This window comes from Salmo salar, chromosome ssa17, assembly GCF_905237065.1.
Source record: "Salmo salar chromosome ssa17, Ssal_v3.1, whole genome shotgun sequence".
NCBI lineage: Eukaryota > Metazoa > Chordata > Actinopteri > Salmoniformes > Salmonidae > Salmo > Salmo salar.
This window is the reverse complement of record NC_059458.1, coordinates 51,466,482-51,492,541: the sequence shown is the minus strand read 5'-3', so window position 1 is coordinate 51,492,541 and position 26,060 is coordinate 51,466,482. Positions and strand designations below refer to the sequence as shown.

The following is a 26,060-nucleotide window of genomic DNA, read 5'->3' as shown; positions in this document are numbered from 1 at the left end:
AAACCAACATACCTGTTTTAAACACAACCTCTATAAGCAGTGTCTGTCATAAACACATTTTCCTCAATGTCATAGCACATTGATGTTTACCATCTTACATTATAGTAATATACTGTAGTTATGTATCCCTCGCCATGTATTGATTTATTGAAAAGACTGACTGCTTCACCTTTCGCTTCTTCCTCCCCCTTTTTCTCCTCCCTCTTCTTCTCCTCCCCTCCCCTCCCCTCCCCTCCTCCTCCCTCTTCTTCTCCTCCCCTCCCCCTCCTCCCCTCCTCTTCCGCCCTCTTCCCACCTATACCAGGTGTGTTCCTAGCCTGTTGGACGCCTTTCTTTGTGGTACATGTGACCAACGTGCTGTGCGTGTCCTGCAAAATAAGCCCCACTCTGATCTCCGTGGTAACGTGGCTGGGCTACGTCAACAGTGCTGTCAACCCCATCATTTACACTGCCTTCAACGCAGAGTTCCGAAATGTCTTTCACAAACTTCTCTGCTGTCGAGCATGAGACCTGAGTTCTGAGATCTGGAACCTCTTTGACAGACTATTCATTGAGATAGAACAACAATTATCTTTATGGTTCAACCTGAGACCTGAATTCTAGAATGTTGCTCTCGGCCATGAGACCTGAATTAAATGATCTTTCACAAAACTCCTCGGTTGCTGGATGTGAGAGTGACTTCTTTACCCAAAGGGGTTTTCCTGGATTTAAGTGCTGGCAGAACGTGAGGTTGTCAAAATGGATGAAGAATACAGGGGACAACATGACAGGATTTGACTGATGCCTTAGTTGACATATTGTGAACTGAAAGACAGTGGCTCACTGTATCTGATGTTTCAACATTGAAGTTGATACAGTGCGACTGTTTTTTCGCCTGTAAAATATTGCTTGGTTACAGAAGATGGTGAATACTGTTAATATCGTAGCCCAAAGGCATAAAATATGTGAACAATGTGCACATTTAACAACATCTAAGTATTTGATATGTGAGTTTTGATCTCTCTCAGAATGAAATGTTGATGTTATTTACGGTTGTCAGTTTTGATTTAATAATGTGCAGGTTTTCTGTATTGGTATTGTATTTTCTTTAGAATTGACTTTGTCTCCATTTATCCCGAGGATTTGGGAGACTTTAGGGACATAGGGTGGCTCAAGAGGAACTTCAATTATACAACAAACATAGTGAAATAAAGGTTAAATAAAAAATACAAAAAATACGAAATGTTCTATCTTGTGGATTACGGACAAGTTATACTATGACCTATTTTGAGGAAAGTGCTGTGAATGTGACAAATGTAAACAACTCTCTTTGACGTCAATGGAAAAATAATAAAACGTTCCATATGATACATATGATGATACTATATGATACGTATGATGATACTATATGATATGTATGATGATACTATATGATACGTCTGATGATACTATATGATACGTATGATGATACTATATGATACGTATGATGATACTATATGATACGTATGATAATACTATATGATACGTATGATGATACTATATGATACGTATGATAATACTATATGATACGTATGATGATACTATATGATACGTATGATGATACTATATGATACATATGATGATACTATATGATACATTTGATGATATGTATGCCATATTTCCCCTATGTAAGAAACTGAGAACACTAGTCGCAATCAGAATGAAATCATTTCAGCCCAAATGACATAGATAAAATCTATTTATCCATGTCACTGAGAGCGATACGGAATGTTGGTCTATTCCCTCATCAAAAGCCACAGAAGACACTGCCATATTACACACACAGGAAGTTACCATTACACGTGAAATGATCCTTGTCTGTTATCTACAAGGGGGAGAGAGAAACTCAATCATGCAATTTCACCTCAAGCGTTAAGGCTTGAGCACTGGGCTTAATGAGGTGTCTTTGCTGTGGCTGGTGGACGCAGCTCTCACCCAGCTAGAGGAGCACATACACCCAGAGATAGGGAGCTGAGATTTGGACCAGTGAGCCATACTTAGTGACTAGCCACCATGTATAAAAACAATCCATGTAGATCTGATCCACAGCCAGCCACCAACCACACTAGCAATCTTCCCTACAGCAGGCCTGAAAGCCAAGGCAGAGCAACAAGAGTGATAAATCACAGTTTGTCGTTTTAATCTCTGGCCATGCTATGATGACCTGTCACAAGGAAATGTGAACCGACTTGTATTTTATTTTATTTAACCTTTATTTAACTAGGCAAGTCAGTTAAGAACAAATTCTAATTTACAATGACGGCCTACCAAAAGGCAAAAGGTCTCCTGTGGGGACGGGGGATTAAAAACAAAAATAAATTAAATAAAAATACAGGACAAAACACACATCACGACAAGAGAGACAACACAACACTACATCAAGAGAGACCTAAGACAACAACATAGTATGGCAGTAACACATGACAACACAACATGGTAGCAACACAAGATGACAACAACACAACATGTCAGCAGCACAACATGGTAGCAGCACAAAACAGGGTACAAACATGATTGGGCACAGACAACAGCACAAAGGGCAAGAAGGGAGAGAACAATAAATCACGCAGAGCAGCCACAACTCTCAGTAAGAGTGTCCATGATTTAAGTCTTTGAATGAAGAGATCTTTCACTGTCCAGTTTGAGTGTTTGTTGCAGTTTGTTCCAGTCGCTGAAAAGACGAGCGACCCAGGGATGTGTGTGCTTTGGGGACCATTAATAGAAATGTTTGTGGTCATACGCACATCCTTAAAAACATAGGTGCTGGGCTAATAAAGAATACTAGAATAGAACAAGAAGAGTCGCACACTGTTAAAGCTCCCAATTCATCGCTTTATTGACAACGTTTCCATCCGAAACGGATATTCGTCAGGTCAAACACACTGAGTGTTCACCTCACATGACCATTGCGGACATGACGCATGGTGGGTGCAAAAAACATTTGTATATCTCTGATAATGAAATAACAATGAGATGGGTACATGTAATGGTTCCAGAACATAATGTCACGGGTGTCGTATAGATTAGACCAAGGCGCAGCGGGTTGCGTGCTCATCATTATATTTTATTAAACACAGAAAAACAAGACAATACAACAGGAAACAGTTTTGCAGGCTATAACTACAAGCAGTGCAAAAACAACTACCCACAAACAACCAGGTGAAAACAAGCTCCCTATATATGACTCTCAATCAGGAACAACGATGTACAGCTGTTCCTGATCGAGAGCCACACAGACCAACAAAGAAATATACAAACTAGAAAAACCTAGAATACCCAAAACAAGAACATACACCAAAACCCCGGAACACATAAATAAAACACCCCTCTACATACACATAACCCCGAACCACATAAAACAAATACCCCCTGCCACGTCCTGACCAAACTACAATAACAAATAACCCCTATTACTGGTCAGGACGTGACACATAATATATATTTACAAAATGACCAAATGGGTAACCTGGAAGGCAAGACAAATCAAAGTGAAGTAACATATTCAGGTAAGAAATGGTCTGATATCAAACTCTTGGTTCAGACCTCTAGGAGACATGGTACACAAACGGTGAATCCAATACAAATCTCTTCTCAATAATAGATTATCAGTATCTCTGCCCCTCCTAGGAGTCTAAACATGTTCGATGCCAATGTATCTCATAGAGCTAATGTTGTGACGAGCCTCCATGAAATGCGCAGCCACAGGGTTTCTCTGATCAAGGGTCCTGATATTACTCCTGTGTTCTGCTATCCTTGTTTTCAGAGCTCGTTTGGTTTTTGCTACATATCATAGACCACAAATACATTTGATCAGGTATATCCATTTTTTGTGGAACACGTAATGATGCCCTTAATCTTAATGCCCTTGCCCCTAAGCGGGTGATTGAACATTGTGCATTTGTTCATGAAGTTACGCTGCACCATCCGCCACATCTATAGTTACCGTCCGGCACATTGTCTGGAAAGGTGCTGCGTGGCACTGGTGGAAGATCAGACCTCACCATCGTTTCACTGATGTTGGGGGAGCATCTGAAGACTAGCCTCGGAGGTTCTTTAAACATCTTTTCCAGTTGTGGATCAGTGCTCAAGATGTACCAGTGTTTTTAAATAATGTGGTCGAACTATTTACCAAGTGGGGAGTACTGAAGGAAGCATTGAATGCGTTGGTCAGGAGGACGGAGAGGTTTGGGCGTGAGGCTGTCATCCTGGGTCATATTTTTACAACGTTCCCTTGCGTCATGCAGCCATTCCTCTGGGTAACCCCGCTGTCTGAAACGTTCATCCAGATGGTCGGTTTGTTTGACATAGACACTCTATGTACTGCAAATCCTACGTATGCGACTGTATTGGCAAATGGGGAAGCTCTTTTTTAGGGGTGTAGGGTGGAAGCTGTCTCCGCGTAACAGGGAATTCCTGTCCGTCGGCTTCCTGTATAGATCCGTACTAAACCCCCCCCATTCCTCTTAATCAAAATGTCAAGAAAACTTATTTCATGCGCATCAAATATGAGGGTGAATTTCAAATGTTCACTGCTTGTACTGTATTGATGAAGGAGTGGAATCGATGAAGTTCCTCTGCTGTGCCCTGGAATAGAACGAATACATCATCAATGAAGCGTTTCCCGAGTCTAATATGGCGCAAAAATAGATTATTAGGGCTGAAAATCATATTCTTCTCAACAACAAAAAAAACATACAGATTGGAATAATTCGGTGCCATTTCACTACCCATAGCAGCTCCCTTCAGTTGAATGAACATGTCATTTTCAAACATGAAAAAGTTCTTAGTCAGAACAATCCCAGCCAGTTCAACAATACAGTTAGTGCTAGGGAGTGTGCCAGTGGGTCATTGACATGGCTTCTAGGCCTCCCTAATAGGGGATATTAGTATACAGTGATTCAACATCAAAGCAAGCCATAAGCATCTCCCCATTGATATTGTGCATTGTCTTGAGGGTGTTAATCACGTCCATAGAATTGCGTACATATGCGGGGTTTTAGAAAGAAATCTACAAAAGCAGAAATATCTTCAATGGAGGCCACAATCAGTCTCCCTGGTGGCTTATCCAGTCGTTTGTGGATTTTTGGTAAGGCATGAATGATGCTCCTGATTGGATAGTCTACTTTCATGAACTCATATTCTTTTGCATAATGTCTCCACTTTCTGTAAGAGACTTCAGCTTGCAGTGAATCTCATCTTTGAACAGTGGTGTAGGGTCACGTGACAATTTCTGATACAAATTTGTGTTGTTCAATTGTCCCTGGATCTCATTCACATAGTCATCACGGTTTAACAACACCACTATCAAAGTGGAATAATTTTTTTAAACATCCAATGCTTGCCTCTGTTCTTTAGGGAGATTATCGTAAACTCTGTATTCTCGTTTCTTATTCAAAATCCCACAACACATCTTTTTCCACTAATCTGCAGTATGTTCCTAGGGAGGGATTTCTGTATCTGGGCGGACAAAAAGTGGATTTAGCTCGAAAAGGGGACATTTAACAGAATGTGACTGGCAGAACGGGTGTTGTATGTGGAGGATGAGGGCTGCAGTAGATATCTCAGAGAGGGGGGAGTGAGGCCTAAGAGGGTTTTATAAATAAGCATCAACCAGTGGGTCTTGCAACGAGTATACAGAGATGACCAGTTTACAGAAGAGTATAGAGTGCAGTGATGTGTCTTATAAGGAGCATTGGTGGTAATGGTAAAGAACACCTAGTCACTCGAGAGGGTTAGTCTGGCAGCTGGGTGAAAGAGGAGCGATTACGATATAGGAAACCAAGTCTAGATTTGACTTTAGCCTGCAGCTTTGATATGTGTTGAGAGAAAGTAAAACCAAGAGATGACGCCGATAGAGATGGTCGCCTCGCTTCAAGTCATTAGGAAACTATGCAGTATTTTGTTTTTTATGTATTATTCATGGGCACCGATGTCTTGCTTCCAGACAAACGAAACACCTTCTTTCCCTGCTTTGAGGATAATACAGTGCCACAGACCCGGCCCGATACCAAGGACTGCGGGACCCCCTCTCCTTCTCCGTGGCCGACATGAGTAAGACATTTAAACGTGTTAACCATCGCAAGGCTGCTGGCCCAGACGGCATCCCTAGCCGCATCCTCAGAGCATGCGCAGACCAGCTGACTGGTGTGTTTACGGACATATTCAATCTCTCCCTATCTCTCCAATCTCTCCCAATCTCTCCCTCGTCTGCTGTCACCACATGCTTCAAGATGGCCACCATTGTTCCTGTACCCAAGAAGGCAAAGGTAACTGAACTAAATGACTATCGCCCCAGTAGCACTCACTTCTGTCATCATAAAGTGCTTTGAGAGACTAGTCAACGATCATATCACCTCCACATTACCTGCTACCTGCCACCGTAGATCCACTTCAGTTTGCATACCGCCCCAACAGGTCCACAGATGATGCAATTGTTATCACACTGCACACTGCCCTATCCCATCTGGACAAGAGGAATACCTACAGTTGAAGTCGGAAGTTTACATACACCTTAGCCAAATACATTTAAACTTAGCTTTTCACAATTCCTGACATTTAATCCTAGTAAATTCCTGTCTTAGGTCAGTTAGGATCACCACATTATTTTAAGAATGTCAAATGTGAGAATAATAGGAGAGAGAATTATTTATTTCAGCTTTTATTTCTTTCATCACATTCCCAGTGGGTCAGAAGTTTACATACACTCAATTAGTATTTGGTAGCACTGCCTTTAAATTGTTTAACTTGGGTCAAACATTTCGGGTAGCCTTCCACAAGCTTCCCACAATAAGTTGGGTGAATTATGGCCCATTCCTCCTGACAGAGCTGGTGTAACTGAGTCAGGTTTGTAGGCCTCCTTGCTCGCACACGCTTTTTCAGTTCTGCCCACAGATTTTCTATAGGATTGAGGTCAGGGCTTTGGGATGGCCACTCCAATACCTTGACTTTGTTGTCCTTAAGCCATTTTGCCACAACTTTGGAAGTATGCTTGCGGTCATTGTCCATTTGGAAGACCCATTTGCGACCAAGCTTTAAATTCCTGACTGATGTCTTGAGATGTTGTTTCAATATATCCACATCATTTTCCATCCTCATGATGCCATCTATTTTGTGAAGTGCACCAGTCCCTCCTGCAGCAAAGCACCCCCACAACATGATGCTGCCACCCCTGTGCTTCACGGTTGGGATGGTGTTCTTCGGCTTGCAAGCCTCCCTCTTTTTTCCTCCAAACATAACGATGGTCATTATGGCCAAACAGTTCTATTTTTGTTTCATCAGACCAGAGGACATTTCTCCAAAAAGTATGATCTTTGTCCCCATGTGCAGTTGCAAACCGTAGTCTGGCTTTTTTATGGCGGTTTTGGAGCAGCGGCTTCTTCGTTGCTGAGCGGCCTTTCAGGTTGTCAACTCGTTTTACTGAGGATATAAATAGTTTTGTACCCTTTTCCTCCAGCATCTTCACAAGGTCCTTTGCTGTTGTTCTGGGATTGATTTGCACTTTTCGCACCAACGTACATTCATCTCTAGGAGACAGAACGTGTCCTCTTCCTGAGAGGTATGACGGCTCCGTGGTCCTGTGGTGTTTATACTTGTATACTATTGTTTGTACAGATGAACGTGGTACCTTCAGACATTTGTAAATTGCTCCCAAGGATGAACCAGACTTGTGGAGGTCTACAGTTTTTTTTCTGAGGTCTTGGCTGATTTCTTTAGATTTTCCCATTATGTCAAGCAAAGAGACACTGAGTTTGAAGGTAGGCCTTGAAATACATCCACAGGTACACCTCAATTGACTCAAATTATGTCAAATAGCCTATGAGAAGCTTATAAAGCCATGACATAATTTTCTGGAATTTTCCAAGCGGTTTTCAAGACACAGTCAACTTAGTGTATGTAAACTTCTGACCCACTGGAATTGTGATACAGTGAATTATAAGTGAGCTTGATTACCATTATAAGTGGGCTTGATTACCAACAAAAACGAGACAGCCTACAGGGAGGAGGTGAGGGCACTCGGAGTGTGGTGTCAGGAAAATAACCTCTCCCTCAACATCAACAAAACAAAGGAGATGATTGTGGACTTCAGGAAACAGCAGAGGGACCACCCCCCTATCCACATCGACGAGACAGTAGTGGAGAAGGTGGACAGTTTTAAGTTCCTCGGCGTACACATCCCAGACTAACTGAAATGGTCCACCCACACAGACAGTGTAGTGAAGAAGGCAGAACAGCGCTTCTTCAACCTCAGGAGGCTGAAGAAATGTGGCTTGTCACCTAAAACCCTCACAAACTTTTACATATGCACAATTGAGAGCATCCTGTCGGGCTGTATCACCGCCTGGTGACTGAAAAACAGCTTCTATCTCAAGGCCATCAGACTGTTAACCAGCCATCACTAACACAGAGAGGCTGCTGCCTACATACAGAGTCAAATCATTGGCCACTTTAATAAATGGATCACCAGTCCCTTTAAATAATGCCACTTTAATAATGTTTACATATCTTACATTACTCATCTCATATGTATATACTGTATCTAATACCATCCATCTTGCCTATGCCGCTCGGTCATTGCTCATCCATATATTTATATGTACATATTCTTACTCCATCCCTTTATATTTGTGTGTATTAGGTAGTTGTTGTGGAATTGCTAGATTACTTGTTAAATAATACTGCACTGTCGGAACTAGAAGCTAAAGCACTTCGCTAAACTTGCATTAACATCTGCTAACCATGTGTATGTGACAAATACAATATAATTTGATTTGACAGTTTACCGTAAAGCCATACTCCCAAGTACTTGTATGAGGTGACTACCTCAAGCTCTAAACCCTCAGAGGTAGTAATCACACCTGTGGGGAGAGGGGCATTCTTCTTACCAAACTACATGATCTTTGTTTTGGAGGTGTTGAGAACAAGCTAGTTTTGTTATTTTTGTTATTTTTTTCTCCTTTATTTAACTAGGCAAGTCAGTTAAGAACAAATTCTTATTTACAATGACGGCCTACCAAGGCAAAATGCGGACGATGCTGGGCTAATTGTGCGACGCTCTATGGGACTCCCAATCATCTTCGGATGTGATTCAGCCTGGATTCGAACCAGAGACTGAAGTGACACCTCTTGCACTGAAATGCAGTGCCTTAGACGCTGCGCCACTCGGGAGCAAGTAGTTAAGGGCAGAGAAAGCTTGTTGGACACTAAGAAAAGCTTTGTTGGAGACAGTTTAACACAAAATTCTGGGAGGGGCCAGCTGAGTAGAAGACTGTATCATCTGCATATAAATGGATGAGAGAGCATCCTACTGCCTGAGCTATGTTGTTGATGTAAATTGAGAAGAGCTTGGGGCCTAGAATTGAGCCTTGGGGTACACCCTTGGTGACAGGCAGTGGCTGAGACAGCAGATGTTCTGACTTTCTACACTGCACTCTTTGAGAGAGTGTCATGTGTGCTCCCTCTAGATCACCAGGCTGCTCGTTATGGCGCACACCTGTCACCATCGTTACACGCATCAGAGCATAATAACACTCACCTGGACTCCATCACCACCTTGATTACCTGCCCTATATATGTAATTCCCTTTGGTTCCTTCCCAAGGCGTCATTGTTTCTGTTTCAGTTTCATGTCTGTGCGTTGTTCGTGTTTCTTGTTTTGTATTATATTTTCATTTATTTATTAAATTATTCACTCCCTGAACTTGCGTCCCGACTCCCAGCGCACACGTTACAGAGAGGTAGTTAGCTAACCAGGCCAAAGACCCCTCAGAGACACCAATACTCTTTGGCCGACCCTAAAGGCAAAGGCAGTCTGAGGGAAAATGGCCCACAAGTCTGTCGGACACCAGGGGTTTTCTAGAGCAAACTGAGGTACAGAGGAGATTCAGCAACTCATGGAGAACAATTGAATTAAATAAAAAGGCTTCTTTATTGTTAAAAGTAGAACCAACGTGTTTTGGCTATTGGCCATTTTAAAAACTGACAGAGGAGCTTTAAATTACAGTATTTATCCTTTGAAGACGGCATTGATAAATACTGTATCAAATTAAGGAAGGAATCCTATTATGTTCATTTTTGATGCATGGTGTATTACAGAGAGAATCTCTTCCATCTGGGGTCTTTGTCACTGACTAAATAAGACAGGGTATTGAACAGAGAAAATAGGTGAGAAAATCTATTCTGACCTGTTTAATCTGCTTCTCTCCAATCCCTCTTTATGCCTATTAACACTGCGTTCTGGAGAGCCCTACCTTTCAGTCTCCTTTCCTTTCAAGACCCGTGGCCCTCTTCAAATTATTAAAAACTTTAATACATCACCAAGGCTTTGGTGTCGTCCATTTTCACTTTACTTAGATCCATCCATTTCATTCACATAAAAAGTCATGTTCTACTATCCGAAACCATATATTCAATATGGAGGAACATTTTGAAAGTACATTTCTTTCCAAAGAGGTTCTTCAATATTCTCTTATTCTCACTCTCAATATTCCCTTATTCTCAGTCTCTATGTCAAACCCAAATAGACCATCAGTAAAATGATATATGCTGCTGTCAGAGCACAACAGGAGAAGTGAATAAAAGTAAAGTTAACAGGGCCAAGCATGTACAGTTAGGCAGTCAGAGGGATTGAAGCCCAGCAGATTGAAGTCCAGAATGGTTGCACACATACAGAGAATATATAAACAGGGGAGTCTGAATGCCTCACAGCTGTTATAAATCAAAACCTCGGCCCTCAGCATCTAATGATAGAAATAATTCAGCCTACAGTATACATTTTGTAATTTCATGGATTGGATGTTCAATGTACAAAGCCAAAAGGAAAAATGGAATCAAAGTACAAGGATACAAGAATTCAAACTGTATCGATTTATATGTCAAACAAACTGGGCTGATGTGTGATAAATGGAGGAGGAGAAGAGGGGGGGGTCGACAGGAAGAGGAGGCCGTGTTTTGTTGTGGAGGAATGTGAAAAGGATGGAAAAGTAATATCAAACAGTATGTATGGATTTTCTCAAAAGCTCAATGTCCTGTCTGTCTGTCTGTCCGGTTTCTGTATGTCCATCCATCTGTCTGTCGTTCTATGTGTCTGTCTTCCTGTCTCCCATCTTTAAGTTAAAAAGGTCATTTCTTTTTTAAACTTGAAAACAATCACAGTATTCAGCAATTAACTTTTTTTATTAAGTATTCTCTCAACTCACAGCTGGTGCCTATAACATTGGCATTCGTCCACACTTAAATTAACAGGAATGCATGAATGGAAGGTGAAATAGACCGTTTAAGTGAGCCTACAACTGGTTAGTGTCATCCGTTAAAATGAGAAGCAAAAGCAATCTGTTCCTGGAAATAAACCAAGATGTTGTGAGACACGTACCGTACAACTTTTTACTTTAATTTAAATGAGAAGTAATTGCACATGTTATTCTGAAACATGTAGGTGAATGATTTTTATAGTTAAGTCAAGGAAGGCTGATTTAAGACCTAGGTACATTAACATTGGACTCTTGAGTGTCTGCTAACTCTTTTCAAACTTGTAACAAAGTGGCTTGCCAGTCTGTCACTGTGACGCAGATGTTGCAACCAGCTCAACAACTTTGAGTATTATCAAAAAAAGTATACTTGAAGGACTTTTGAAGCAATCCACAGCAATAGAAGCAATTTACAAGATGTCCCAGCTATGGGGTAATATGCTTTACATTGGAACTGTCACGCCCTGATCTGTTTCACCTGTCTTTGTGCTTGTTTCCACCCCCATCCAGGTGTCGCCCATCTTCCCCATTATCCCCTGGGTACTTATACCTGTGTTCTCTGTCTGTTGCCAGTTCGTTTTGTTTTGTCAAGCTACCAGCGTTTTCCCCTCTGTTTCTGTCTCGCTATTGTCCCTGTTTTCTTGTTTTTCGTGGTTGTGACCTTTTCTGCCCGCCCTGACCCTGAGCCTGCCTGCCGTCCTGTACCTTTGTCCCACTACTCTGGATTACCGACCTCTGCTTGACCTGACCCTGAGCCTGCCTGCCGTCTTGTACCTTCGTCCCACTACTCTGGATTACCGACCTCTGCTTGACCTGACCCTGAGCCTGCCTGCCGTCTTGTACCTTTGCCCCACTGCTCTGGATTATCGACACCAGCCTGCCTTGACCTGTCGTTTGCCTGCCCCTGTTGTTGTAATAAACAATGTTATTTCAACACAGTCTGCATTTGGGTCTTACCTGAAACATGATAGTATGAACTGGCCATGACTGACCCAGCCAACTTGGACCAGCTCTGCTACACCATCTCCTCCCAAGGAGCCACCATTGGTAGGCACGAGGAGTTGCTTCGCGGTCTGATGGAGGGGTTCCAGGCCGCAGCCAAACGCCACGACCAAGCATTGGACAGTCCGTGAGTTGCCTACTAGGCAGCATACCACAACAGTATCCTCCCAGGCCCTCAGTAACCCGGCTGGTAGCAGTGCTGACACCCCAGTTTCCCGGGAACCCCGCTTACCTCCCCCGGAGCGCTTCAATGGAGAGTCGGGCACCTGTCGGGCGTTTCTCGCTCAGTGTTCTCTCGTCATGGAGCTGCAGCCTTCTTCCTTCCCCTCAGACCGCTCTAAGATAGCGTACCTCATCACGCTGAGGTCCGGGGGGGGCCCTCGCCTGGGCTACGGCCATTTGGAAACAACAGTCGGCTGTTTGCTGCAGTCTGGAGGAATTCGTGGCGGCTGTGAAAAAAGTTTTTGATGCTCCGGTGTCCGGGAGAGAGGCTGACCGGAAGTTACTCCAGCTTCGGCAGCACTCCCGCAGTGTAGCAGACTATGCGGTGGATTTCCGCACGCTAGCAGCGGAGGGTGCCTGGAACCCGGAAGCGCTGTTTGACACGTTCCTGCACGGATTATCGGAGGAAGTAAAAGACGAGTTTGCAGCCCGGGAACTACTGCTGGATCTCGACTCATTCATCACTTTAACCCCTCAAGGATCCCACCTTGCATCTGAGGAACTCCGGAAGTTCCCGGCGTCTACGTCCCCGAGAGGATCTGAGTTTACCCGAGTACCTCCAAGAGCCTCCAAAGACTGCCAATTCACCTCTTCCCGAGCCGATGCAGCTAGGCTGTCTCCTGCCGAACGTGTACGCAGACTTCACACCCAGAGTTGTCCGTATTGCGGTACTGCCGGTCATTTTGTGTCTACCTGTCCCTTCAAGAGACCTAGCTCATTCGTTGGAGTGAGTACACTGGTGGGTCTTAAAGATAATTGTTCTTCTCCCCTTACTCGCCCCTCTCTCCGTGCCACCCTGCTGTGGGGCGACCAGTCCAAGTCTCTCCAGGTACTCATCGACTCGGGGGCCGATGTGAGTCTTATGGACGTTACCCTGGCGTCCGAGCTGTACATCCCCACTCAACCCCTCTCCATTCCTATGGATGTTAGAGCGCTGGACGGGCTCTCTCTAGGCCGGGTCACCCACCATACCACCCCCATCAACCTACGAGTGTCAGGGAACCACAGCGAGACGATCCAATTCCTGCTAGTTGAGTCTCCGCAGGTTCCCGTGGTATTGGGATTCTCTTGGCTCCAGTGACACAATCCCTCCATTGAATGGGCTACTGGTGCCATCGTGGGCTAGAGCCTGTCCTGCCACACTCATTTCCTGAAATCAGCTCTGCCTGCCCCGGGACGTCTTCCTGGGGGCTTAGAAATTGCCCCGGACCTCTCGGGCAGCCCCGTGGAGTACCAGGACCTCCGGGAGGAGTTCAGTGAGGCCCGGGCCACTTCGCTTCCGCAGCACCGACCGGTATCCAAGAAGGTCAAGCCTGAGGTGCTGGCACGCCTCTATAGTGCCACGGCTACACCACCGAAAGCCGAGACCTTTCTCGCCCGCTCCAAGCTCATTAGGCCCTCTGCTGTTTGTCCTCTGTTGCCCCGTATCCTCCATATTTTAAAACCACGTCTTACAGCCCCTTGTCTCCCTTTTCCTGTTTCACCTGTCCTTGTGCTTGTCTCCACCCCCCTCCAGGTGTCACCCAACTTCCCCATTATATCCTGGGTACTTATACCTGTGTTCTGTTGCCAGTTCGTTTTGTTTTATCAAACCTACCAGCGTTTTCCCCTCTGTTCCTGTCTCGCTATTGTTCCTGTTTCTTGTTTTTCTCAGTTGTGACCTTTTCTGCCCACCCTGAGCCTGCCTGCCGTCCTGTACCTTTGTCCCACTACTCTGGATTACCGACCTCTGCCTGACCTGACCCTGAGCCTGCCTGCCTGCCGTCCTGTACCTTTGCCCCACTGCTCTGGATTATCAACCCCAGCCTGCCTTGACCTGTCGTTTGCCTGCCCCTGTTGCTATAATAAACATTGTTACTTCAACACAGTCTGCATTTGGGTCTTACCTGAAATGTGATAGTAATGCTTTACGTTCAGGTTTCATAGCAGGGCATTTAATAGCCATTATCTCTGTGCATGTCCTGGCTGGACTGTGGCCAAGGCTAAAGGACAGGACACTATGTTCTCACTACAGGGTCTGTTAACACAGTGAGGCTTTGTGCCTACTGCTTTCTCTCCTGTTTTCACACTGTTAAACTAAGAACTGCTGAGTGGGTTAAAGAGGGAGCGATAGGCAGCTGTTCTCCCATTGATTCATGCTCCTCCTCATCCCTGGCTTTGTTAGAAAGACAATCCAATGTATTTCTTGCTCTTTCATTCGCACTCTACTCCTCCTGAAATACATTTGTGAGGATGGTGGAGCATTGCCTAAGCCCTCTTAGAGTCTGTGAGGAGCAAAGGGGGCGAGTCATATGCTCTGTCAAGCACCCCTCTATCTTAACTCCCTCCCTACTCCTGTTTTTCTCAATCTTCGGTTTAACAAAACACACCTATTTCATAGTTAAATCATGTTGTACATGATTAATTCATTATTTTTCCCCTACTCAAGTTATACATGTACAAACTATGGAAGTCGATCACCACTGTCGAAGGCACAGCATCAACAACAACATCAACATCCCAACTCTTGTTGGCGCCATGGTGTTGGTCCACTGAGAGCTACAGTCAGTCAGTGATTACATCGGCATTATTTAACAATCTCCCTATAGACTGAATGGACAAACAGCGGCTTAGTGACGTATCGAGCAGAACACAACCCCACTGCAGGGGGCTTGTTATGCAACTGATTATAGTCTACTGTACTGTAACTCACCGACAATCACTCAGTGTCCCTAGGAACTCGTCATTAATAAACATAGGCCTAGCATCATCTCACACGCCTTTTTCTCACCAATCAACATGTCGTATCTATGAATACTTGAGATTAAATGTCATATGCTTTATTGTCCATCAAAATGTCATAAAACAGAAAATTGCAAGGACAGGATCATGTAAGGACACAGTTTTTACGTATCAGACAGGGCCCTTGAGTGTCGAGCCTGGGGCCTTCAAGAAGAAGCTCTGAAAATATGTGGAGTACTATAACTTAGGGAAGAGAAAGGCGCCCTGGAGTTGTTATCAGCTTGGTTTTTGAAGCCACAACTGCAGGCAGACACTGGCAAGTTGGGGGAAACTTTAGTTTGTTGCTAGGTTAATGTATATATGTCAGACACTGCAATCCTCTATGGAAAAGAGGTGCTGTGATAAAAAGTTATAGTAATACAATATTATGTCAAATAGGTTGAGAGACAACTGAACCCTCTCAACAATTGCCGTGTAAGATGACAAAAATCTTATCAACCTCTTTGAACTTACACATCATCGACTGAAAATAACTGGTAGGGAATTATCCAGACACAGGTAGCTGTGGTGTGGAAATATCGGTTGCATTTGAGGAACCGCTGAATCATTAATGCCTTGAGCCTTATGGGCCTTCCTTCAACACATTGTGTTGCGGACAGAGAGGTTAACAAAACTTGAAGCACACAGTAGACCACACATCACTCTCAGATTCATTACCATAAAAAAGAACAACAGCAACAACCACCAAAAACCAGATGAACAGGGTTATAGAGGAAACCCCTAACACGGGAGATTCTTGACCATACCTGTTCTGTCAGAGAGTAAAATATATATTACGGGTCTACCCCAGATCTAGGAGAGCAAATTATCATGCAGAGACACTGATGTGACCTTTTGTTTGGCCACAGCTCCTCTCATCCCTGCAGCGCTATAATTAATGCAAGACTGACTGTATTTTCCTCTCACTGAGATATCGTGTTAATCCCTTGTGTCTCCCTTTTCCTGCCCAAGCGCACACTTTGTTAAAAGGTAGTTCTGAAAGTTTTGAAAAAGATTATAATGAAACTTTTTACTCTCAACTCTCACTAGAGTCACGTGCCTGATGTAATCACGTGTACAATTAATATGGGACCAAATACTACACTTTTGACAACTTCAAATGCACTATTATATGAGTGAATTTGTCCAAATACTTATGACTTCTTCCAATGGGAGGAGTAAATGCATAAAGTGCTTTCATTTCTAAAAGGTAAAACAGATATGTATGAAAATACCCTTAAATAAAAGGTGACATTCTGTACTGTCACCTCATATTATATTTTTTATTTCAAATCCAAAATGCTGAAGTATAGAGCCAAATTTAAACATTTTAGCTTCATTGTCCAAATAAACACTGAGGGGAGTGTAGTAGCAATGACACATACTCATGAAAAAAGTGTCGAACTTGAAAAGTATACTGCAGAAAACAACTTATATTCTTCTGACTCTGCGATAACAACCCAACGGACCCCATAAGAGTGCATTTTTCCCTGAAAGTAAGAACATTGCTATCAAACCCTTCCGAAGTTTACTGAAGAAGATGAAGGTCGGGTAAACAGAATGCATGCATGAAACAGTAGAGGCTTATAGGCATGATATTTGATCGCTAGACAGAGAAAACATACACCCCAAACAACCTTGAACAAAGTGGCACTTTTAGTGATACACTGAATGTCTGTATACAACCTCAAAAAACCAGACACACACTTATGTGTGAGTCTAACGTTGAACAAGCAGAGCAGAAGCTGTGAGGAATATTTTACTCTACTAAGGGATTCTGTCCACATTCAAACAAAATTATTCAATAGTCTTCGTTAAAGTTAAACACAAAACAGGCAGAGAAACATACGCTTCTTGAATTCATTTATTTACATTTTAAACCTTTTATTTAACTAGGCAAGTCAGTTAAGAACAAATTCTTATTTACAATGACGGCCTACCGCGTTCAAACCCTTACCCGGACGATGATGGGCCAATTGTGCGCCGTCCTAATGGGACTCCCAATCACAGCTGGTTGTGATACAGCCTGGGATCAAACCAGGGTCTGTAGTGACATCTCTAGCACTGAGATGCAGTGCCTTAGACCTCTGCGCTACTCGGGAGCCCAAAGGTTAAAAGTGGTTTCAAGGCCAAATTATAACTTCTGAACAGCATGTGTAACTCTAATATTCCCACTAATCCTACACTGATATCAATACATGATTAATTGGAAAGTTTGAGTCATAAGCGCATAATATCTCAAGTTATTATGTCCTCCTCACTTCTAAAACCAAAGTTGCGCCCCTGGTTTGAATCAAGACTATTTGTAAAATAAGAGTCTGATCTGAGGAGCGCTGTAAAAAATGCAGCCTCCACTCGGATTCCAAATTACAGTGTATGAAGACTGATTTCCCGTCAGACCGTTGCACTGCGTTTCATCAAGTGGAGCCGTGACGGCAGCTTTCATTCCGACGATTGATTGTACAAAAACATCACCCTATGAGTGCTATACAACAATATATCATTCACCAATCACTACTCTTGAGAGAAAGTAAAATGAATGGTTTGAAAACAAAAACAGGCCATTAATTATGATTTAAAAAGGATCCCAATGCAGAGATGAGCCTAGTTTACAGACTCATTTCTCTCCCTCTGTCTCTCTCGCAAACTCTCTGAGAGAAATGTTCCGCCTGGGCCTCGTGTAGCAGTGTATGACGTAGCTATCGCATGACTCCAATGTATGACGTTGTGTTTTTTAAAGTGACACCTCTCTCCCACTGAGGAGCGTGCCGAGACTATTTGTGGAGCGCTAATGATGTTCCCCACCTGTCTGCTGAGAAACTAAAAGTGCTAATCCGACAGACACAAAGTGTCAGAGGATAAAACAGGGGAGAAAAGAGAGAGAGAGGAGGGAAATAAAGGGAAAGAGGGGGAGTGAGAGCGAGAAGAGTAAGCTGCAAAACTTTTTGAACATTTTGAAAACAGGAAAGGAGCACACTAGGTAAGGACACACACATCACATGTCTCTCTCTCTCTCTCTCTCTCTCTCTCTCTCTCTCTCTCTCTCTCTCTCTCTCTCTCTCTCACACACACACATTCCACAAACACACCACTAAAGATATATTCTGTGTGAAACAGATCTGTGTGTTTCATTAGCATCTAAAATAGACGCTCTCAGAATGTACATGACATCAATCGCATGTTCTTCAACACCTCTCCTGTTCTATTCACAAAATCACTCCCCTTCATTCCCAACAGAAGGTGTTAATGCATAATAACATGAGGTAATTTACACCTCCACACTAGTGGCCAACTCAGCAGGAGGGAACACAAAATCAGACCACAATAAATGCAGCCTTAGCGCAACTTGGACAATAACTTGGGGTTTTATGTCAGGCTCTTGTGATAATTTCAGGGAGGCTACATCAGGAGACTAGAGATTCATTAACATATTCCAGACTATTCCAGACTCTGTTTAATTGTCGTGACATCTAGCCCTGAGCCTGAGAAAGGTCAATGGATGAGAACAATGGCAGAACGGTCACCAGGCATAGAATCAGGTGAAGTGGAGAAATTGGCCTTTAAACAGGAGGAGGGAAAACGAGACAGAGAACGAGTAAGTAAAGAGTGCAAAGGTGGGATATAGATCATTTTCTAGAGAGAGAGTGAGACGGACGTACAGACTGACAGATTGATAAAGAAATGGGCACACAGAGGGAGGGAGGGAGATATGAGAGAGACAAAAATAAGAGACAAACAGGATGTGCGTCCACATCACAGAGGACTTGACATGGACCAACAACACCACCACTCTTGTCAAGAGGGAGAAACAGCGTCTCTACTTCCTAAGGCGGCTGAAGAAATTCGGCATGCCATCCCAGGTCCTCTCCAAATACTACCGCTGCACCATCGAGAGCGTCCCGACCTGTTGCATCACGGCCTGGTACGAGAATTGCTCTGTCAATGAGCGGGTGGTGGAGATGGCCGTGCCCCCACCCATCCAGGACATCTACTCAAAACGGTGCCTGGGGAATGCCCACAGCATCACCATTGACCCCAAACACCCTAGCCACGAGCTGCTCACTCCCTTACCGTCGGGCAGATGGTATCGGAGCATGAGGTCTGATACCAACAGGCTCAGAGACCGTTTCTATCTACAAACCATTAGTCTGCCAAACACTTGAATTGGACTGACCACCTGCACTGACTCCCCAAAAGCATTCCACAGGGATGCTGGCCCATGTTGACTCCAATGCTTCCCACAGTTGTGTCAAGTTGGCTGGATGTCCTTTGGGTGGTGGACCATTTTTGATACACACGGGAAACTGTTGAGCGTGAAAAACCCTGCAGCATTGCAGTTCTTGACACAAATCGGCACCTACTACCATACCAGTTTTAAAGTCACTTAAATATTTTGTTTTGCACATTCACCCTCTGAATAGCACACATACACAATACATGTCTCAACTGGAAAGTGCAGGTGTTCTTAATGTTTTGTATAGTCAGTATATAGACATTCATGTGTCACACACATCATAACTGCTGCTATCAGATTTTTATTATGATTGCTAAAAACTGCACAATTGAAACATTTGCTCCCCAATCCCTCTTTCCCCAATACACATGTAAATATTGAACTATAAATTCTGCCTTCCTGTATTATACTTATGCTAAAATATATGATTCTATTCTACTGAGCCATTTACTTTATGTTTGTATTCTTATCTTGTATTATTTCTTATTGTTTGTCGAGAAGGAACCTGCAAGTAAGCATTTCGTTGGATGGTTGTATACCATGTGAATCCCGTTTATACAACTAATGAACTTTTTTTACCCCTTTTTTCTCCCCAATTTGTAGTAGTTACAGTCTTGTCTCATCGCTGCAACTCCCGTACGGACTCGGGAGAGGCGAAGGTCGAGAGCCATGAAGCACAACCCAACCAAGCCGCACATCCAACCCGGAAGCCAGCCGCACCAATGTGTAGCGACCTAGCGACCTGGTCAGCGTGCACTGTGCCCAGCCCACCACAGGAGTCACTAGTGCGCAGTGAGACAAGATTATCCCTGACGGCCAAACCCTCCCTAACCCGGTCGACGCTGGGCCAATTGTGCACCGCCCCATGGGCCTCCCGGTCTCAGCCGGCTGCGACAGAGCCTGGGCTCGAACCCAGAATCTCTTGTGGCACAGCTAGCACTGCAATGCAGTGTCTTAGACCACTGCGCCACCCGGGAGGCCCGATACTATTCTTTCGATACAAAATATGCAGTTTCAACTTGTGTTGAGGTCTTTCAACTAGATTCTTCCATGCTTCAGGAGTGAAAATAAAAGGAGACTCCCTCTTCTGTATTATTCAAAGTGCATGAGTTTAAAATAAACCGTGGAGTCCGTGGGAGCTCAGATATATAAGGCTTTAAACGACATGATCAGGACACAAACATGTGCGTGTCATCGTCATTACATGTTACACAATGTATATTCTGTATTCACACATCAATCAATCAAAAACATACACCACAACAAAGCATCATACATTTTTTCAATTCCCTATTTCTACATGGATACCCCTCAAGGCTTTCCTTTAATTTCATGCACATGAACGGGAGCAAAGGCAAAAGGCAGGCCTTGCTCTTGCCCTTATCCCAGTAAGACCATGCCTTGGCTACAGGGAGAGAGACAATGTTCTGTTTAATCTGAGCGCATCCAGCCTTGCGGCTAGCCAGTCTGCTGCCTCTCGATTAGCAAGGTCGCAGAGCAACATCACCAGGACTCCACTGCAGGGGGGTTTATCGTTGCCACGCAGCCAGAGTCACAAGGCCTTTTGTTTGGGGTTGAGAGAGGTGTGGTTTTAGCCTACAGACTGAAGGAACTAAATGAGAGCCTGCGAGAAGAACAAAACTGCCTGCCTAAGGCGATACATCATGGGTTGTCGTTGGTCTTTTGGCGTGGGCAGATGGTGGTTGGTCTTGTGAATATTTGGAGCTTTACTGTATGTGGGATGATGGAGGTTGATACTGGAGTACACTAGAGCAACGGTGGTGTCACCACAGCCAAGCATCACCCTTCTCTTCCTTTTATGTTGTTTGCATAGTGGGGCATGCAGAGGCTACAGACTGCCACTTGCTTCAGACAGCTGTTAAAGATGCTGATAACAAAAACAATTTGCAGAGCCTTCCACACAATGCTTCTGACAAAGTTGACATTGACAGCTCCCACAGAGGGAGAATACATTCACAACCTCCCCAACACTGCCACCCTCAGGTCAAAAACAGGAACTGCACTTTTTAAAGAGTGCAATTGGGATTACTGAGATGTCCCAACAAAAGTATAAACTCATCATGCAACAATTTCAACGATTTTACTGAGTTACAGTTCTTGTAAGGAAATCAGTCAATTAAAATAAATACAGTGGCAAGAAAAAGTATGTGAACCCTTTGGAAATACCTGGATTTCTGCATTAATTGGTCATCAAATTTGACCTGATCTTCATCTAGGTCACAACAAATAGACAAACACAGTCTGCTTAAAACTTAAAACACACAAACAATTATACGTTTTCATGTCTTTACTGAACACACCGTGTAAACATTCACAGTGCAGGGTGGGGAAAGTATGTGAACCCTTGGATTTAATAACTGGTTGACCCTCCTTTGGCAGCAATAACCTCAACCAAACATTTTCTGTAGTTGCGGATCAGACCTGCACAACGGTCAGGAGGAATTTTGGACCATTCCTCTTTACAAAACTGTTTCAGTTCAGCAATATTCTTGGGATGTCTGGTGTGAACTGCTCTCGAGGTCATGCCACAGCATCTCAATCGGGTTGAGGTCAGGACTCTGACTGGTCCACGCCAGAAGGGGTATTTTCTTCTGTTGAAGCCATTCTGTTGTTGATTTACTTCTGAGTTTTGCGGTCATTGTCCTGTTGCATCACCCAACTTCTGTTGAGCTTCAATTGGCGGACAGATAGCCTAACATTCTCCTGCAAAATGTCTTGATAAATTTGAGAATTCACTTTTCTGTCAATGATAGCAAGCTATCCAGGCCCTGAGGCAGCCCCAAACCATGATGCTCCCTCCACCATACTTTACAGTTGGGATGAGGTTTTGATGTTGGTTTCGTGTGCTGTGCCTTTTTTTCTCCACACATAGTGTTGTGTGTTCCTTCCAAACAACTCAACTGTAGTTTCATCTGTCCACAGAATATTTTGCCAGTAGCGCTGTGGAACATACAAGTGCACTTTTGCAAACTTCAGACGTGCAGCAATGTTTTCTTTGGAAGCAGTGGCTTCTTCCGTAGTGTCCTCCCATGAACACCATTCTTGTTTCGTGTTTAACGTATCGTAGACTCGTCAACAGAGATGTTAGCATGTTCCAGAGATTTCTGTAAATCTTAAGCTGACACTAGAATTCTTCATAACCTCATTGAGCATTCTGCGCTGTGCTCTTGCAGTCATCTTTGCAGGACGGCCACTCCTAGGGAGAGTAGCAACAGTGCTGAACTTTCTCCATTTATAGACAATTTGTCTTACCTTGGACTGATAAACATAATGGCTTTTAGAGATACTTTTGTAACCCTTTCCAGCTTTATGCAAGTCAACAATTCTTAATCTTAGGTCTACTGAGATCTATTTTCTTTGAGGCATGGTTCACATCAGGCAATGCTTCTTGTGAATAGCAAACTCAAATTTTGTGAGTGTTTTTTATAGGGCAAGGCAGCTCTAACCAACATCTCCAATCTCGTCTCACTGATTGGACTCCAGGTTAGCTGACTCCTGACTTCAATTAGCTTTTGGAGAAGTCATTAGCCTATGGGTTCACATACTTTTTCCAACCTACTAATGTTTAAATGATGTATTCAATACAGACAAGAGAAATACAATAATTTGTGTGTTATTAGTTTAAGCACACTATATTTGTCTATTGTTGTGACTTAGATGAAGATCAGATCAAATTTATGCAGAAATCCAGGTAATTCCAAAGGGTTCCCATACTTTTTCTTGCCACCGTAAATTAGGCCCTAATCTATGGATTTCACATGACTGGGCAGGAGCGCAGCCATGGGTGGGCCTGGGAGTGCATAGGCTCACCCACTGGGGTGAGGCCCAGCCAATCAGAATGAGTTTTTCCCCACAAAAGGGCTTTATTACAGATCAAAATACTCCTTAGTTTCCTCAGCTGTCCGGGTGGCTGGTCTCAGACGATCACGCAGGTGAAATCGCTGGATGTAGCCAAATTCTCTAAAACGATGTTGGAGGCGGCTTATGGTAGAGAAATGAACATTAAATTCTCTGGCAACAGCTCTGGTGGACATTCCTTAAGTCAGCATGACAGTTGCAAGCCCCCTCAAAACTTGAGACATCTGTGGAATTGTGTTGTGTGACAAAACTGCCTTTTAGAGTGGCCTTTTATTGTCCCCAGCACCAGGTGCACCTGTGTAATGATAATGCTGTTTAATCAGCTTCTTGATATGCCAAAGCTGTTAAGTGGTTGGGTTATCTTGGCAAAGGAGAAATGTTCACGAACAGGGATGTAAACAAATTTGTGCACAACATTTGAGAGAAATATGCTTTAATCCGTATGGAAGAATTCTGGGATCTTTTATTTCAGCCAACACTTTACATTTGCGTTTATATTTTTGTTCAGTGTATATATATATTCAAATGGACAAATAAACAAAAGCAGCTTATTTAGGACAAACTTGTAAAATCAACCCTTTAAAAGTGTTTAACATCAGGGAGCACCAAGATCAGAATCTGCAAAGCCAATTTCCTTATTGCATGGTAACAAGTGGCCTATGCTGTTTTGCAAAGAATGAAGCTGTTAACTTTGTAAAACAATAATACCATCTTTGTTGTGTTGTTTTATAAATACTTCAAAGGGCGTAAATATTATTTGAAAGTGATAATAACATTGCTCAACACGCACATGCTGAATTTCCCAAAAGTAGCCCGAAATGGGTATTATGGAATATATTGCAATCGAGTCACAAGATGCCCTCAGTGGCTGAGAAAGACAAACCACTGAACACATTGATCCTGTGTAAAAGCCAGTGGGTAATCATGCTAATTTAACCTTGTAAGTGTGGAGGCCCATAAGGTCCACTACCCACTGGGCACACCAAGTCATTTCAACGTGGATAATTGGTTAATATTTGATTGAGACGTTGCTCAATGAGATTACAAGCTACATTCACCCACTCAAAAAGACAGCCAAAAGTGAAGTTGAATTTCCAATGTGTTATCACTAAGCTTTCAACCACCTAAAAGCACAACCACATTCTAATGGAAAAAAAATGTCAGATTTTTGGTTTAGTTGTCACCCAAATGTCTATCACTGCGCTTTCAACCATTTAAAAGCGCAGAACGGTTCAAATGGTAATAAAATGTCAGATATTTTGTTTATTTACACAACAGATTAATGCTATTAGTGTGCTTCATCTAATAGCAGAACCAAAAAACCTGGATAGCAGTTGAGATTACATTAAAAGTTAGTGCGACGACCTATGCATGCACACTTTATATAATTACATAAGAAGACATTTATAGTTACAGTAACCTCAAAATGTGGCCATGTATGTGTTACTCATTTTAAGGTTGAACTTTACATTAATTTGTAATAGCCTTACCTTTAGGCAATTTACTGTATTACAAAATACATTTTGAATTGTATTTTTATTTAACCTTTATTTAACTAGGAACAAATTCTTATTTACAATGACGGCCTAGGAACAGTGGTTTAACTGCCTTGTTCAGGGGCAGAACGACAGATTTTTACCTTGACAATGCAACCAAATATCAACATTTAAAGGAGATTTATCTTCTGCTTTAGATAATTCCATCTCTGCCACTGACTTAGTCTGGTTTTAATTCCAATTTGTCTACAAATTAATAATTGACATGTTGGATTCACATTTCCATCTCAACAAAAAATACAAGTTAAAGAATAGGTCTAAATGAAATTAAACTTTATTTAAAGTGCATTTAAAGCTTGATTTGATTTCATCCTATTCTTCAACCTCTATGGGATTGGAATAATGCATCATGGCCTTTTTCTTGCATTTCAAAGATGGTAAAAAAAAAGCATGTTTTTTTTCCTTTGTATTATTTTTTACCATATCTAATGTGTGATATTCTCCTACATTAATTTCACATTTCCACAAACTTCAAAGTGTTTCCTTTCAAATGGTATCAAGAATATGCATATCCTTGCTTCAGGTCCTGAGCTACAGGCAGTTAGATTTGGGTATGTAATTTTAGGTGACGGATCACTTAGATTGGTGGTTGAGTTGGAGACGTGAATCGAATATAGCAATTATTAATTAGTAAATTGGAATTAAAGACAGTTCCATCTGTGCCACTGACATAGTCTATCTAAAGCAGAAGATTAATCTCCTTAAAATGTTGATATTCGGTTGCGTTGACAACCAAACACAATTCAATATCATTACATTTTAAGGTTGAAACCCTAGGCCTATTGTATTGTCTATTTTAGTTTAATTCTGAATTGATACAATAGCTGTTGATGACTTTGCAAATGCTATATAGTCCTAAATGGCATCATTGATGATGAGTGATAACGTATGGTCACATTTCATTTGCTCTGCTAAACCTACCCTTCGGAATGACTTCGATATCAACAGTGAATCTATTTTGTTTTTAAGTGGAGATCTCTGAACAATCATTCTCACGATAACACATTGGTAATAGTCAGTGACAAATATCATAGCTGGGCTTGGTTAAAAACCCTGGATGGGAGACCAAAGAGTAGCTGTAGATAGATCAATTCTCCAGTAGGAGGTGCTGCCCAGACTTAAAAAAATAAATAAATCTAACGTTGTT

At 42.8% G+C, this 26,060-nt stretch overlaps 1 protein-coding gene across 1 annotated transcript in view; it reads left to right on the top strand.

Annotated features, from left to right (window-relative positions):
- The window catches only part of LOC106576100 (D(4) dopamine receptor), a 30,350-nt gene extending 29,001 nt beyond the window's left edge, over positions 1 to 1,349 (top strand). The window contains exon 6 of the mRNA XM_045699685.1: positions 305 to 1,349. Within this exon, the coding sequence (XP_045555641.1) occupies positions 305 to 507 (203 nt within the window). The 3' untranslated portion in view covers positions 508 to 1,349. The remainder of the gene's footprint in view (positions 1 to 304) is intronic.
- Positions 1,350 to 26,060: the final 24,711 nt, after the last annotated feature.